Source organism: Aulostomus chinensis, chromosome 2 (genome assembly GCF_037954235.1).
Source record: "Aulostomus chinensis isolate RoL2024-O1b breed Wild chromosome 2, RoL_Achi_v1.0, whole genome shotgun sequence".
NCBI lineage: Eukaryota > Metazoa > Chordata > Actinopteri > Syngnathiformes > Aulostomidae > Aulostomus > Aulostomus chinensis.
This window is the reverse complement of record NC_141321.1, coordinates 31263085-31277377: the sequence shown is the minus strand read 5'-3', so window position 1 is coordinate 31277377 and position 14293 is coordinate 31263085. Positions and strand designations below refer to the sequence as shown.

Sequence of the window (14293 nt, the reverse complement as noted above, 5' to 3'; positions counted from 1 at the left end):
CACCAATCAGCAGAACTGATGTTGGATCTTTTCAACATTGATATTTAGAGGTTTAGAAATGTAAAATCTGGAAACTACTTTATTCTTCAACAAAGCTATATTTCAAAAGCTCCATACATTGTTGGGCAAGCTACTTTAAAAATGTAAAATATTAGGTATTACTAGCCAGTACATTTGAAAGCAATACTTTCCTTTACAATATTACTTTCTATGTAGAGTGATTAATGACTGACTAGACCACTTTTGTGTTACTTTGACCAAAATAACTGCACAAGTATGAGTAGGCATTAAAAAGTGAAAGAGTATAATACTCTGTTTTCAGCACACACACACACACACACAAAATTGGATTAAAACTCACAAAACAAGTTCAATTTCAATTTGGATTTATTGTGCAAAGACTCCTAAAAGTCAGTAAAGTTCCAAGCTGGATTATCCAGCTGCTGAGAGAGATGTTCTCACTCCGGACCGGAGCGAGAACAGCACAGCAGTCAGCTTCTGTAAGCTTTTTACTGTAAGTAAATTGATTATTCCGTTGCAAAATGAAGCTATAATGAATAACAAGAGGTTCTTTTCAGGTGGTGATGCATTAGTGGACACAGAAACTGTATGAATACTGCCATAATGTATTAGAAATGTGATACATTACTCCGTTACTGCCTACAAATAACATATTATCCCCTCACACTGCATACACTGCATCTGAACTGACGTTGGAAAATTCAATATCGTGATGCCTCAGTGTTAATATTGTGACAATGTCGTAGGGATGATCATTGATGCTTTCTCTCTACATTTACACATTGAGAGTTTTGAGACATAATCCTCAGTGACTTGGATGTAATGACTAAGTGTGTCACGGCAAACCTAAAACAGCCTGTAAGTTTAGGAAGTCACATCCTTTTACTGAACCGAATCCTTCAAAACCAGGAAAAGGTCATCCCTGCACACTGCCTAGCCAGAGAGCCCTCAGGCAAGTCTCCATTTTGAGCAGATTTAATAGATTATAAAGTTTTCTTATCTTCATGTTATCAATATAATATTGATTTTGTAAGTTGGCATATTGAAGTTGCCGCCGCCGCTCTGTTTGTATTGGCATTGTGTGAAATTTCAGCATTAGTAACAAGAGGGGAACAATAACCATCTGCAGCTGCAGGGAAGCTGCATGACTGACACCACTTTCGACCTAATTAGCAACATTCATCACAATATCAGTAATGCCAATATAATTAGCAGTTTCAATAGCCAATCCCCAATATAATGACAGTGACAGTAGTATGACAGCCACCACAGATGTGTAACTTCACAATGTTCTACGATAGATGGCTGTATTCTTAACGATATGTAGGAGGAAAAAAACAATGAAACGCTGCTCAACGGTGTTCCGACGTGAAAAGGTCAAAGGTCAGAGTAATGGCGCGGCCGTCTTAGCAGCAGGCAAGTGTCATGACAGGCTCTTCGTGCGCATACATCTCACTCTCACTGCAGAGAGCCACATTACTCAGGATTGGACTCCATCCCTGCATTTTGCATATGTTGAATTTGGAGGCTGTGATTGGCCAATTTTGTCAAGATGAATGCCTGTCCAAATGTCCTTGACAGAGGTCAATAAGATATTGCAGAAAGCATGAATAATGTATGTGATACATCCACGGTGCTCTATGAAGTAATGAGAATAGATTCCCGCAGGTGGATCTCACTTATTACAAGGTGCTCATTGGATCTGATACGATAGTCAGAGGAGGCAGCTCACACAGCTTGGACACAGAGCTAAGCTGCACTGCTACAGCAGTAGCAACATAGCTACCCACACTTAGCCGCCTCTCCTTTTAAACACTGCAGAAGAGCTATTAATTGTGTATTATAAGCAATTTCTGAATAGACTGTGTGAGTCAAATGTAACGATCACAGGCCCAAATACACAAAACCCCTCCACATTTGCCAACGGTGTGGCAAATCTTTGTCAGGAGACCTGCTGACAAAAAAAAAAAAAAAAGTGTTTTCATATCGTTTTTGTTTTTCGTCACATTGTGCTCACATATCCCCAATTAACCGCACGTAAGAATATTGGCACAAGTAACAAATTATGTAATATTCCTGTTGCTTTGGGCTTAATGGAGACTGGGAGGCAACCAAGAAAACACACACACATACACGCACGCACCCGCGTCAGAAGATGGAAAGTGGGCGTCCATCAGGGACCGAGCAGCAACATTTGGTCTCATAATAACAATCCTCATGCATATAGTTCCTGTATACATTATTCAGAGCTGATCACACAGAGAAGTAAAAAATGTAGAAAAGGAATCTTATTCAAGAGTTAACGTCTATGCTTTTTATATACTACACAATGTTGGTAAAGAGCCCAGTGGAGTTCCCATAGACAGGTACATTATCTCCTGCTGCAGAGGAGAGACTGCCTGCTTAAGCTCTTCCTTTAATGGGGAGCAGGTTGAACCACAGGGGATCAAAGCTCAACACAGCAGGGTAGCCTAAGACCCCCTAACCCCCCTACTGTAATTATGGTAATTGTCAATACGAACTACCACCTCCATGTATTACCCACTAGTCCTCTGGGCAGAGCTGATCAGAGCCAACATGTTGTTGTAAAGATGCAACAAAAATGCACTCAAAAATTGCGTTTCAAGCGCATGCCACGTCCGTCCAGCGGCCGAGATTTTACAGTCTCCTATCTAAACGAGCTATACAGCAACAAGACCGAAGACTGGCAGCTGAAGGTTGATAAATGTCTTGAGTAGAGCAGATTAGACTTAGAAAAGAACAAAAGCAAACAGCAGTGTGAGCGTGCATACAGAGAGCTAACAGCACGCCGTTTCCTTGAAACCGGCCTAAAAACCCACCCTGCCACTCCAGAGAGAGGTAATGATCACCACTGGAGGCTGTTTCTCTGGGAAATGTACACACAGGTGCTTCGGCTGACGAACTGTGGATCACAAGCAGTGATCAGCTATATGCCGCATTGTTGCTCACACGCTTTGATCTCAGCTTGAATGCGGCGCTTCCTTTCTTAAACTGAATTATTTTCGGTTTTTGAATCCTGTATGTTTAATAAATTGCCTTCTTTGGCTTACTCATGCCACAGTGCAGCTGATCTCTGGTGTGCTGTGATTTATTATGTGTGATGTCTGGCTTTGTGGGAACTCAACAAAAACATGTTTGTTTTAGGTGCTCTGCTTGTCACAATGTAGTAATATTGCAAATCCAAATGTTAATACATATTAATGAGGAGAAAATCTATCTCACACACTCGTTGCTGCTGTTCCTCTGCCCTGCATTTCCCATAGATTACTTGTCAATCAAACAATGTGGCCACTGCTGTCATGGTTCTTTTAATATGGAAAGGAGATAATAGAGCTGTCATACCATTGGATAGGCTTCTAGATCTTGAAGTGGATGATTGACAGTCGGACATCTATTCATAGACAATGGCCTGAATTAACAGATGTAGCCATGAAGCATTCTTCTTCAGAATGCTAGCTGTCACTGCTGCACTGTTGCTCTACCTCAGGGTCAAATCTGCTTCCTTTTCATTCCACAGCAGGCGTTGTCAGGTTTAGTATTTCAAGAAAGATTAGTACATAGTCAGTGGGGGAAATATTGAGCTGCTGTCAACAGGTGGCCACACACTTTAAGAGCAGGTCCAGTTCTTTAAGTATATTTCACATTCTATTCCTCCACGGTGGCTTCAGAAAATCCTGATGAATGATTTGAGACCAACAGACTGACTGTCTTTTTTGCTAGCTTACTTGTCACTGAAGCCAATAAATATTTAATATCACAATATTCCATTTTTTCCCATCAGAAGGGGAAATCATGTTTCTGTAACCAGGTTCCTCTGAAACTATCGTGGGCCCTCATGTAACTGGTTGACATGGTAATGGCGCCTTCCATCAATCACACTCTAGGGGCCCTATTCAAGTGATCCATGGCGTCAGGTGGTTGTTAATGCAGTTATATGTGCACTCTGCGTTCAGGGCGTCATTTTGGGATTTACAGGGTGCCTAATGAAAGCGCAAACCACAGCCATGGCACTATCAAACCAGTCAGACTGCCATTTTAAACCCTAGGATGTGCCAGGACTTGATGTGTTGCGGACACATTTCATCACTGTAGAAGGGGAGCACTTCTAATCTGGAACCTGACATCCTTGTGTGGCAGGTGAGGGCGTCTGAGCACGCCTGGGAGGAGGTGGTGACCAATATCTTAACATTTCTTTGAGCACCAATAGAAAGGCATTGCAGGCAGAGCACAAGCTCATTTGCTGTTTTAAGGGTGACGGTGCTTGGCATGAAAATGTCATTTTTGTCAAATTAGCAATGATGCTGATGCTGGACCAAGCGCCGGTTTGCCCCATGTGCAAGATAGGGCCCTAGGACTGTGGGAAGCGTAGTGTTTCTCCATGAGACTGCTATTACAGTCCATTTTTCTTAAACCCAGGTTAATATCCTATGAACATGAGCCTTCGACAGGAGCAGAACCTGCTTATGATGAGTCAACCTTGCATGGTTATGACATTGCAGCTAATAATCAAGTCCTCTATGGAGACTATGACTGGGATCCTCACTTCAAGAACCTCACTGATGGGCTACACCACACTCCTGATTGTCACTGGATTGGCTCCATCATTCTGTATCTTCTGCTTATGTTGTCGATAAAGCGGTAAACTGTGAACAAATAAATCACCCCTTTGTCTCCGCATTGCTTTTCTGGTCAGGCTGCAGCCACTTTGTCAATCAGAGTCCTTGCAGGCTCTCTCACTGCCGAACTTTGTGTTTCTTTTTTTCTCCAAACCACCATAATTTGTCTGAGGAGCCAGACCTGAGTTTGGCTTATCGACAACACCACCTGCACTGCAATCACGCTTGGAAAGGAGGAACACCCGAATCAGGGAAGGCTCCAAGTAGAAACAAATTGAACTGAACAATTTTCTTTTCTTCTACGATTTCATCAGGAACTTTTTCAAATATTTTGGTGGTTATTTTAAGAGAATAGATTATCTGAGAACTGCTTTTTTGTGTGTACGCATATATGCGGAATGAATTATCCATCCATCCATTCTATACTGCTTATCCGTTAAGAGTTGCCGGGGCGGGGGGGGCGGGGGGGGGCGGGCTGGGGCCTATCCCTGCTGACACTTGACACTGGGTGAGAGGCGGGGTTCACCCTGGATGGGTGCAGGGCCATCAGGAGCAATTAGGAGTTCAGTATCTTGCTCAAGGATGCTTGGACATGGTCATCGGGGGAAGAGAGGGTCGAACCAGCGACCCTTCAGTTGCTGGACGGCCACTCTACTGTACCTCTGAGCCATCCCAGAATGAATTATATGTGTAAACATAATAGGGTCTTCGCCTGGAGTACCTTCAGGCTCAGGCCCTAATTACTCTATCTAACATGTAGCACCTTCTCATGCTAGATCTGTTTATTATGGATTCAGGGGCTGGTATATCGTGCTGTGCTGTACTGTGACTAGATTTAGCATCATGGTCACACAAAATGAAAGCAAAACAGTACAAAAGCTGGTCTGGTCCTGTGAACACACCTGGAGTCTTTTGTGAGGTATCTATCGTTCGGTATTAGACTATAGCCACAATGATGAAATGAAGTAAGTCTGAAGGATGTTTGAAGGACACTGTGTAAACTACTAGCCAAGCTTTACATTCAAAGATCTAAGGTGTGAAAAGTGAAAACCTCTTTTCACAACTTTTAAAAGGAAGTAACCATCCTCCATCAGAACACGGATATAACATATTAATAGAGCTGCAGTTCATAGACTTGGATTTCTACACACTTGACCGCATTTCTTTAATTTTCTTCAAGTCCAACGTGATCAAATGTGAAAGGTGGAAGGACTCAGGGGTTAGCACTTGTCTTCATAGCCAAAACTATGGCGTCAAATTTACAGCACAAGTCCACCACGAGCGTGTATTACACTCCACGCAGGCATTGTACCTCCCATGCACGCACAATTCAGTGACCACGAGCCCTGCTCTTTACTGCAGGCACAAAAGTCAACAAATGCGCGCATGAGTTACAGCTGTCTGTGCTCTCGGTGTATCAATCTGCTCGCTCGTTTATCTGCTCCCGAGCGCTCGTGTGAAACATTGGACAAACCGAGTGTAGAACAAAAGCGTAGAAACAATCACCTGTCTATGATTGGTCAGTTTTCCGCTATCCCCACCCCGTGACCCCGGTTGCTGTGGCTTCCATTCCAAAACATGGATGTATCGAGCTAACACGGCTGAGTTGGAGTTTGCTGAGTAAGAGTTTTATGATTTTATTCTTTGAAACATGCGGCGTGAGCTTGATACATCCATGTTTTAGTTATGGAAGCCACAGCAACCAGCATAGGAGGTTCAATGCACGTGTGGAGCGTAATACACACTCGTGGAGCGTAATACACACTCGTGGAGCGTAATACACACTGGTGGAGCGCAATACACGCTCGTGGAGCGCAATACACGCTCGTGGAGCACAATACACGCTCGTGGAGCGCAATACACGCTCGTGGAGCGCAATACACGCTCGTGGAGCACAATACACGCTCGTGGTGGACTCTGGCGTAAATTTGACGCCATACAGAACCTCTTTCTGTGGGGAGTTTGCATGTCGCCTCATGTCTGGGAGGGTTTTTCAGGGTAATTTTAGCAGACACTTTACGTGGGTGGTAGTTTTCCCTGGCATCAAAGTCTTGTATGTAAGAAGGACGACTAAGATTACTGACCGAAACACCGAAGACACTGCCCACTGCTCCACAGAGGATGATTTCAATCATTATAATACCTGCAATGATGATAATGTAGTCTTCATTCAACACCAGCAGGGAAGTGAAACTTGTGCTCATTTCACTGCGAGTCCTCTCCCACCGTCTTATATAACAGATGCATGTGAATGTTGTTTGGAGTTGAATTTGCGTTTGATAGAAAGTTGCATTCCGAATGACTTAAAACAGTACATCACAGGTAGAGGATTTAAGTCACATCTACTCAAAGAGACAGCCATTTATAATGTGAGCCTTGGCCAGCTTTGAAAAATGGATGACTCTTTCTCATAATGTCGTCTAGTGTTGCTTGTAGGGTGACTTAAGGTTCTTTTCAGCAGATTCAATCCAAATACCCATCAAACTGCAGAAGAAATCTAGTTTGATGCACTGAGAATTCCTGATCACACAAAACACAATTTCCTCTGGATAAAAAAAAAAAGTTTTACTTCTTCTTGTCAATGTATTACTCATCGTATTTTAAGTATTACTTATAGTATTTTGATTATGGTAAATGTAAAAAGGGGTTGCACAATAATATCTGAATTTCATCAGTCACTTCTTGAAATATATTTGAGTTTGATGGCAAATTAAAACTATTCACATCTATAATTAGCATTCCTGTCGACTGTCTTCTAAATGCCTTCGCTGGAAAGCTTTTAGTGTTGTGTCGCAAAAGGAAACACACTGAATACAAAGCAGCCGTTTGACAATTTACATCCTGTTTTGTGGCACAGAAACAGAGAAAAAAAAAACATACATTTACACATTAACCTGTTATTAAAGAGACCGTTGCTGGTTTGCCATTATCGAACGACAACTATGAAAAAAATGCATTTTCCACGCCTCTTCTTCAGTATCTACTACGCTAAGCCAGAACTGTCTTTACGTACTGCGACAGTACGTGTGCTGCAGTAATGTACTTGCATTTGCACAACATTTTTGAAAAGGGAGGGTTCTTCTTTATTCTTCTCATGGATACTACAGGCAGTCCGGGTTTTACATTGCTGCCCCCTTTAATGTCTAGGCCACTGCCGCCCCCAATCCAGTCTTTTCTACCACATTTAGCATTCTAATACTCAATTTTCCTTCTGCAAGTCAGTCTTTGATGTTTTTTTGAAGACTCCGTGTAAACGCTGTGTATTTCAGTAATAGTTTGCCCTGAGTGCAATTGGGCCTTAATAAAATGAAGGTTAAAATTCTGTAATTTACCTGTCATACAGCCCTTAGAAATGCAATGTTTAATTCATCCTAATCCACTGGCAGTCATATCAGAAGATTACAGGTTTGATCTATTCATATTTCATCCATATTCAAAGAAAAATCCATTTTGCAGTGAGAGGCGTAAATGTTTGACTTTGCGTCGGCCCCTGCTTCTCAGAGAGCTGGGATTAAAGAAGTGCTAACAGAATAAAGGGATTCGAGATGCACACTGCCTCAGGCAGATCGCTTTAGTTGCTAAAGAAGCTGAATATTTTCCTCTTTTTGTAGACCAGACAGAATGAGCTTCCTCGAAGACCATGCTATTGGTGACTGCTGTTAACTCTGCTTCAAATAATCTCCAATAATATCACCCTGGAAGCCACTGCGGCAGATTTAGCATTTAGCCGCCGCTTTCAGCCTGCTGGTGTTCTCAGGCTTGTGATTGGCTGGGCCGTACACCACACTGCATCAGCTCCAGTCCTTTGGCTAAAGGGCACACAGACAAAGAGGCAGAGCCGATTATCTGTGTCTCGTCCAGAGGCAGCACACAGCAGACTTCTATTGTGGGGCTTCGGTGCGATGTTCAGGCCTTTTCAGAGGAATAACAAAAGACTTGAGATTATTGAGATTTCACTGATAGTTTTGGCATTGTTACTGATATTAAGATATTGCAGACATTCTGCAACATCTCTGCAACCGACCTTCACAAAGCAAACTGTTTTACCGTTACACTTTACTGACTTTGATATGAATATCACAGATTGGAAGAAATGTTTATTTCTCTACCTTTTTTTTAATCCTTTCCTTGTCAAATGTTTACAGGGAGATTTTTTTTTTTTCCTGTCGTTATATCCAGGGAAAATTGACATCACAAAATGAGCCGATATTCGCGTCCCCTCACTGGGGACAATGTTGAAATAGACATTAAAACACAGACTACGAAATAAAAGATCAGAGAGAAACTGCACAGAAAGGCTTGAAAGAATGAAGCAAACACCTGCAGAGTCAAACGTACCAGACGGACACCAACTGATGTAAAATGCAATTGAGAACCGACAGCTGGCACAAGCAGTTCAAGAAAAACACAAATCCATTGACAACAGACGTCACAGGGAAGGCCGGAGGGAACAGGGTCGGACAGACACAGACAGAAATGTAATTAGTGCAAATGTTCCCAAATCTGATTCTGAAATGAGGAGCGACCATAGAGAGTCGCTCTACACGCCCGATCACTGGACCACTCGCTCAAACGCCGATCTGGACCGAGGCCAACACAGACGTCTTAACTGTCAGTTCTTCAGAAGTGACACCTTGTAATGAGCAATATCATTTTTAATTGAGACATTATTTTATGTTAATTTCCAAACTTGGTGACCGCAACAGTTAAAAAAAAGAAAAAGAAACATGATTATGTGTCATAAGTGAAGACTTTTTTAATGCCTTCAAGCAGCTTTAAAGTCATTCTGCTGGTCCACTGACTTGTAATCGAGTGAACGGTGGCCTGTTCATTCCCACTCAGCATGCCAAACACCTGCAGTATGAAACCAGCTTGGTCACATCGTGACACCATCGTGTCTACAACGAGGATTTAAGAATATGACTCTAGGAGGACATGATTGGGTGGGGACACACGGCTGTGTGGTGAGGGACGCAAGAAAAGCCTTCACGTCAAAGTGTGTTTAACAGCGTTTGGAACGGCTTTGAAACCTCAGGTACTGACAGATTTTGTATTCTGTCATCCAGGACAAAGTACTGTCATGACATATTTGTAGGGTAGGGTACCTATCAAAAAGTTACCTTTATTCATTCATAATGCCACGAAAGTCCAACAACACAAGTGGTTTGTGTGCCTGTGTGTGCAGCAACGTGATTGCTCAGTGCACGTGTGCAAAAGCCGCCAGTATCTCACCTCACTGCCCAAAACCTGAAGATACGTCTGTGACGAAAAGACGCCAGAACGGCAGAGGTCGGGTCCCCTTGCTGGCCTGTCTGCTCCTATTCTGTGGTCAGGACTTCAATACATGCGTGGGACAAGTGCTGGTCAACATAACACAGGTTCCAAAAAGACCCTAAACCTTACAGAATGCTCGGTTTCGTCACCAGAAACACAGATGTTTATGTCCCAAGGCCTTGTTCCTGGCTCCTCCTGGCTAATGATGTGTGCTTCATACAAACGATATACCCCACATATTGATCAAAGGTATAACTACAAACAGTGAATGAGAACAGCCTGCCCAGGGAGTTGGTCTCAGAAGGGAAAACAGGAAGTAGGCCCGAATGTTTCAGTTGCCAAGAAGATCTCGGCGTTCCAACATGTGTTCCAGTTCTTTGATTAGCTCCATCGCGAACACTGCCTGGAAGTACTGGAAGTTGTTATTGTTTGTCAGGTTTTGTTTCGGTGTTGAAGAATATCAGTTATTGTTGGGATGTTTAGTCATCGGACTGATTTCGAAACTCTTATTCTGGATGTAATTTTTACTTTGAGGCATCAGTCGTCCAAAATGCCTCAAAGAAGTGTAAACTACTTTCTTTATTGATTGTTATTTCCATCCACACAGCGCATTGCTCTCTACTATTTTCATTTCCATGTCACAAACTGTCAAAAGCAATTAGAGAGTATCTTGGATGCATTGAACCTTAATTAAATACAAAATAAATTAAATTAATGACAGCATGGGTTTCATTCCAGGCTTTAAAACCAATTTATGAATGTCCTATTCACTGTAGGTTGCTGTCGCCATGTTGCAGCTTTGAAACTGGGAGGGTGTCTCTGTTAAAAATAAGGAAACAGAATAACAATAAGAGTGCCTAGTGGCAGAGATAACACGGTGTACCAACAGCATCATGGCAAAGGGCCATGTTCTCCTTTCGTCACATAAAACGGAAATTATTGCAGCTGGTTTGATCTTCCTCCATTTACATAATATCAATGTGTTTCAGTGGTACCGGTGGGCATTTATCATTGAGACTGCCTTGTGTCTCACCTTAATAATTAAAGGCAATAGCCACCTGGTAGGCAGGCTTCATTTGGCATGATTGAATGATTGGCACTTACCAAGAAAATAGGGTTTGGATGAGCAGAGAGTGACGAGAGTAATGATGTCAGGATTACATCGTAGTCCCTGCCTGTGATCGAGTGACTCATTTTCTATTCCACATGGTTTCCTTCTTGAATAACGCCTCAGCCCACATCTGTGCCGCCACGCCACTCCAACTGACACCTCTTAACCAAACACACCAAATGGAATAGACATAAAGCCTCTCCCCTCATCAGCATTCACGAGGAACCACTGGCATCAACCTGGTCCTGCTTTTCATGTAGAACAACAGAGGCACCATTCGTACGCACCAGAAATGTTTGCTTAAGAAGAAATACAATCGCACATCTGAGCATGATGGTGCTCTTAGAGCTCGAACAGGGATCTGCTTGAGGAAGGCTCTGCTGGTTATTCTACTCTGGTGCATGTCGAGTTGTGTGTTTGGGATTAAGGCTTTTTAGCTGCAATATAGTATTTCTCAGCTTGTTTGCAGACAAAATAGCCTTGATCTTGTTTTTCTTCTGAAAATGAAGTCAAACTGCTGATGGGGAAAAGTAACAAAATAAATCAACTCAAATACTGTACAGTCCTGATGCACGCTCGCGTATCCTTATTTGATATGAATGCGTTGCAATTTAAAGACTTCTCTATTCATATTTCACATACAAAACATGTAAAAAAAAAAAAAAGCATGTAACACTTTGACTTTTGAGATTAAAGCACACTTTGCTGATAACAGTTACACACTTTTACTTAAATTCCTCAAAACTTGCCTCCAAATTTCCAAAATCATTAAATATGCATGACTAAGTAAGCCCAATAAAAGTTCAAATAAACACAATCCGTTATTTTTGTCTCCACCAGATTGAGATTTCTATGCGGCTTTATCCTGACTGCGCTCGTGAGCGGCGCTCGGAGAACAAAAACAAGACAGAAAGATTTCTTTACTTGTATTTAGGTATTTTTAAACTGTGATACATTAATAAGGCCTGCATTCATTTTCCCAGCATGGGAGGTAATCAGAGGGGCAAAAGTGGCGATGTAAAAAAAGAGAAAAAGCAAAAAGAAGAAGAATTGGACAGCTGGTAAGAGAATAAATGTAGAAAGGTTTTACATTTCAGTGAATACTGCAATTTACCACCCAATAACAGGCACAATGAGGGATTCAGAGCCCCATCTGCCTCTGATGAGGGCCCGTAGTGAGATGACACTTGAGTAACGCTGGTATGGGGTCTGGTGTGAATTGTTTCCTACACAGAATGGAAAAGAATGAGCTTTGTATTTGTATTATCAGTGTGACCTGCATGTGTGAGAGACAAGTTCTGCTCAGAATGACAGCTATAGCGTGTGCGTATGCTAAACGCCCAAAATGCAACAGTGTACTGTCAAAGCAAGCAGCGTTTTCCCCTTGTCTCTGCTGCCAGGAGTGAACAGACGCAGGACTACCCCAGATCAGCATTGTGCCGCGCTCTCGGAGGAGCTGCCCTGCTTCTACCTCTGAAAATAGCATAATAAGGAGGCCTGCTTGAAATAGTCTTGTATCACATCCTGCTATATGTCAGCTTTATATGCCAGGAGACGCAGGAGGCGACGCCTGTGTTCAGAGTGCGGCGAAGGTTCAAATGATGGACAATACTGACAGGCCTAATGACGCGTAAATTACAAGCGGGTCGACATCACAATGTTCTCACTGGTGGTGAAAGAGCAAACACATTTCATGAACACAATGATTGCTAAAATATTCATAACAAACACGAGAATGGGGTCAGACTCCCTCCTCCTAACAGGCCATTTCATTTTCTTTGTGTGCGTTAATTGAGTCAACAAATGACTTATAAGATCGCAGTGCCACTATAGTGCCTGTAGGTTCACTCTTTTATATGTGCTCAGACAAATTAGAGGGTTTGTACAACAAAGACAGGAATTATAATGGAATGCAGTGAAAACAATTTGTATTGAGGCAGACAGTGCGTGGGGAGGGATGATAAATTGCTCTAATAAAATACAAACAAAAGCCAACGAGAAAGATCAGACGAGGGAAGACGACTTACAGCTCTGAGAGTTGGAGGTGCTGGAAGAGCTGCCACGACAGAGTGGTGAGAGGATTCTTTGACAAGTTTCTGCAGAGGAAAGAAAAACAAGGGAAAGTTGGATTGAATTATTTCATATCACCTGTTTTATATCTCTTGATTGATGTCATGCTGGAGTGTTTTTGTGTCATTTCTTCCTGTTCTTTAGTTTCACAAACCTGATTAGAAAATCTGTCTCGGTCATTTTGGTCTTTTTTTCCTCTTCCTTTTGAGGAAGAATGTAATTTTCTGCCTCTTTCAGTTTCCTTATCTAAACCATGACATCAACATGTGCTTCTGCTTGCAGTATGACTTGAATCTGTTTAACTAAAAAAACAACAAATTGGAAGAAAACAGGCCCAGATTAATAAATGGAAAAGCATTATTGACAAAGACAGGGAAGCAGATCTGACTGAGTGGAGCTTCAGGGCTCAGCCAACTCAATAAAAGAAAGTTGACCGCTTTCAAGTCAAATAATTCAATTGACTTAAGGAACCCCTGCGGCTCAGGAAGACACTAAATTCAATAGCGAATAGCCAGAGACTAACAAGTGATTTGACCAGAACCTCAAATCTTTTTAAACATCAACATCAGGCATCTGTCTCTACAGTCATTGAGACACACAATGTCTCTGTGAGAGCATCGGCACAGCAGTTTGTCATAAAGTGGACCATCAAATCTCATTATCAGCCCATATGGCATCAACTTGAGCCGTTACAGCATGAGAAAATGTCGTGGGCCCCTTGTTTGGATTAAGATCACACATCCACGCAATTACACACACCAGCCTGTAGAAACACACACACACACACAGACACACAGACACACAGACACACACACACACACACACACACAGACAGGTAAAAGTAGTGCAACCACATGTTTGCATGGAGTTAAATGCAGTGGTTAAACAATGTCACCTTGAAAATGTGTTTCAGTGTGAATACACTATGAGAATATCTAAAGACGCTGCATAGAATTTCAGGTCCCAAAGAAAACCCGCGGTCCCAGGAGGACTGTGTTTTACATGGAGAGAATACATTACTGACAGAGACGGTGGGTGGGTGAGAAAACAGCAGCTTATTAGGTGAGCTGAGCGTCTGCATCAAATCACACGCCCCAAAATAGACACAGTGAGCTCTCAAATAGACACGTCAAATTATAAACGCCGACATCAACACCCATTAGACCAAAGATCTCCAACT

At 42.3% G+C, this 14293-nt stretch overlaps 1 protein-coding gene across 4 annotated transcripts in view; it reads right to left on the bottom strand.

The window, feature by feature from the left end:
* ntrk3b (neurotrophic tyrosine kinase, receptor, type 3b) overlaps positions 1 to 14293 on the bottom strand; it is a 203138-nt gene that overhangs the window by 105990 nt on the left and 82855 nt on the right. For all 4 annotated transcript variants that reach the window (XM_086189931.1, XM_086189958.1, XM_086189950.1 and 1 more), the window contains exon 4: positions 13071 to 13139. In XM_086189931.1, the coding sequence (XP_086046057.1) occupies positions 13071 to 13139 (69 nt within the window). The remainder of the gene's footprint in view (positions 1 to 13070; positions 13140 to 14293) is intronic.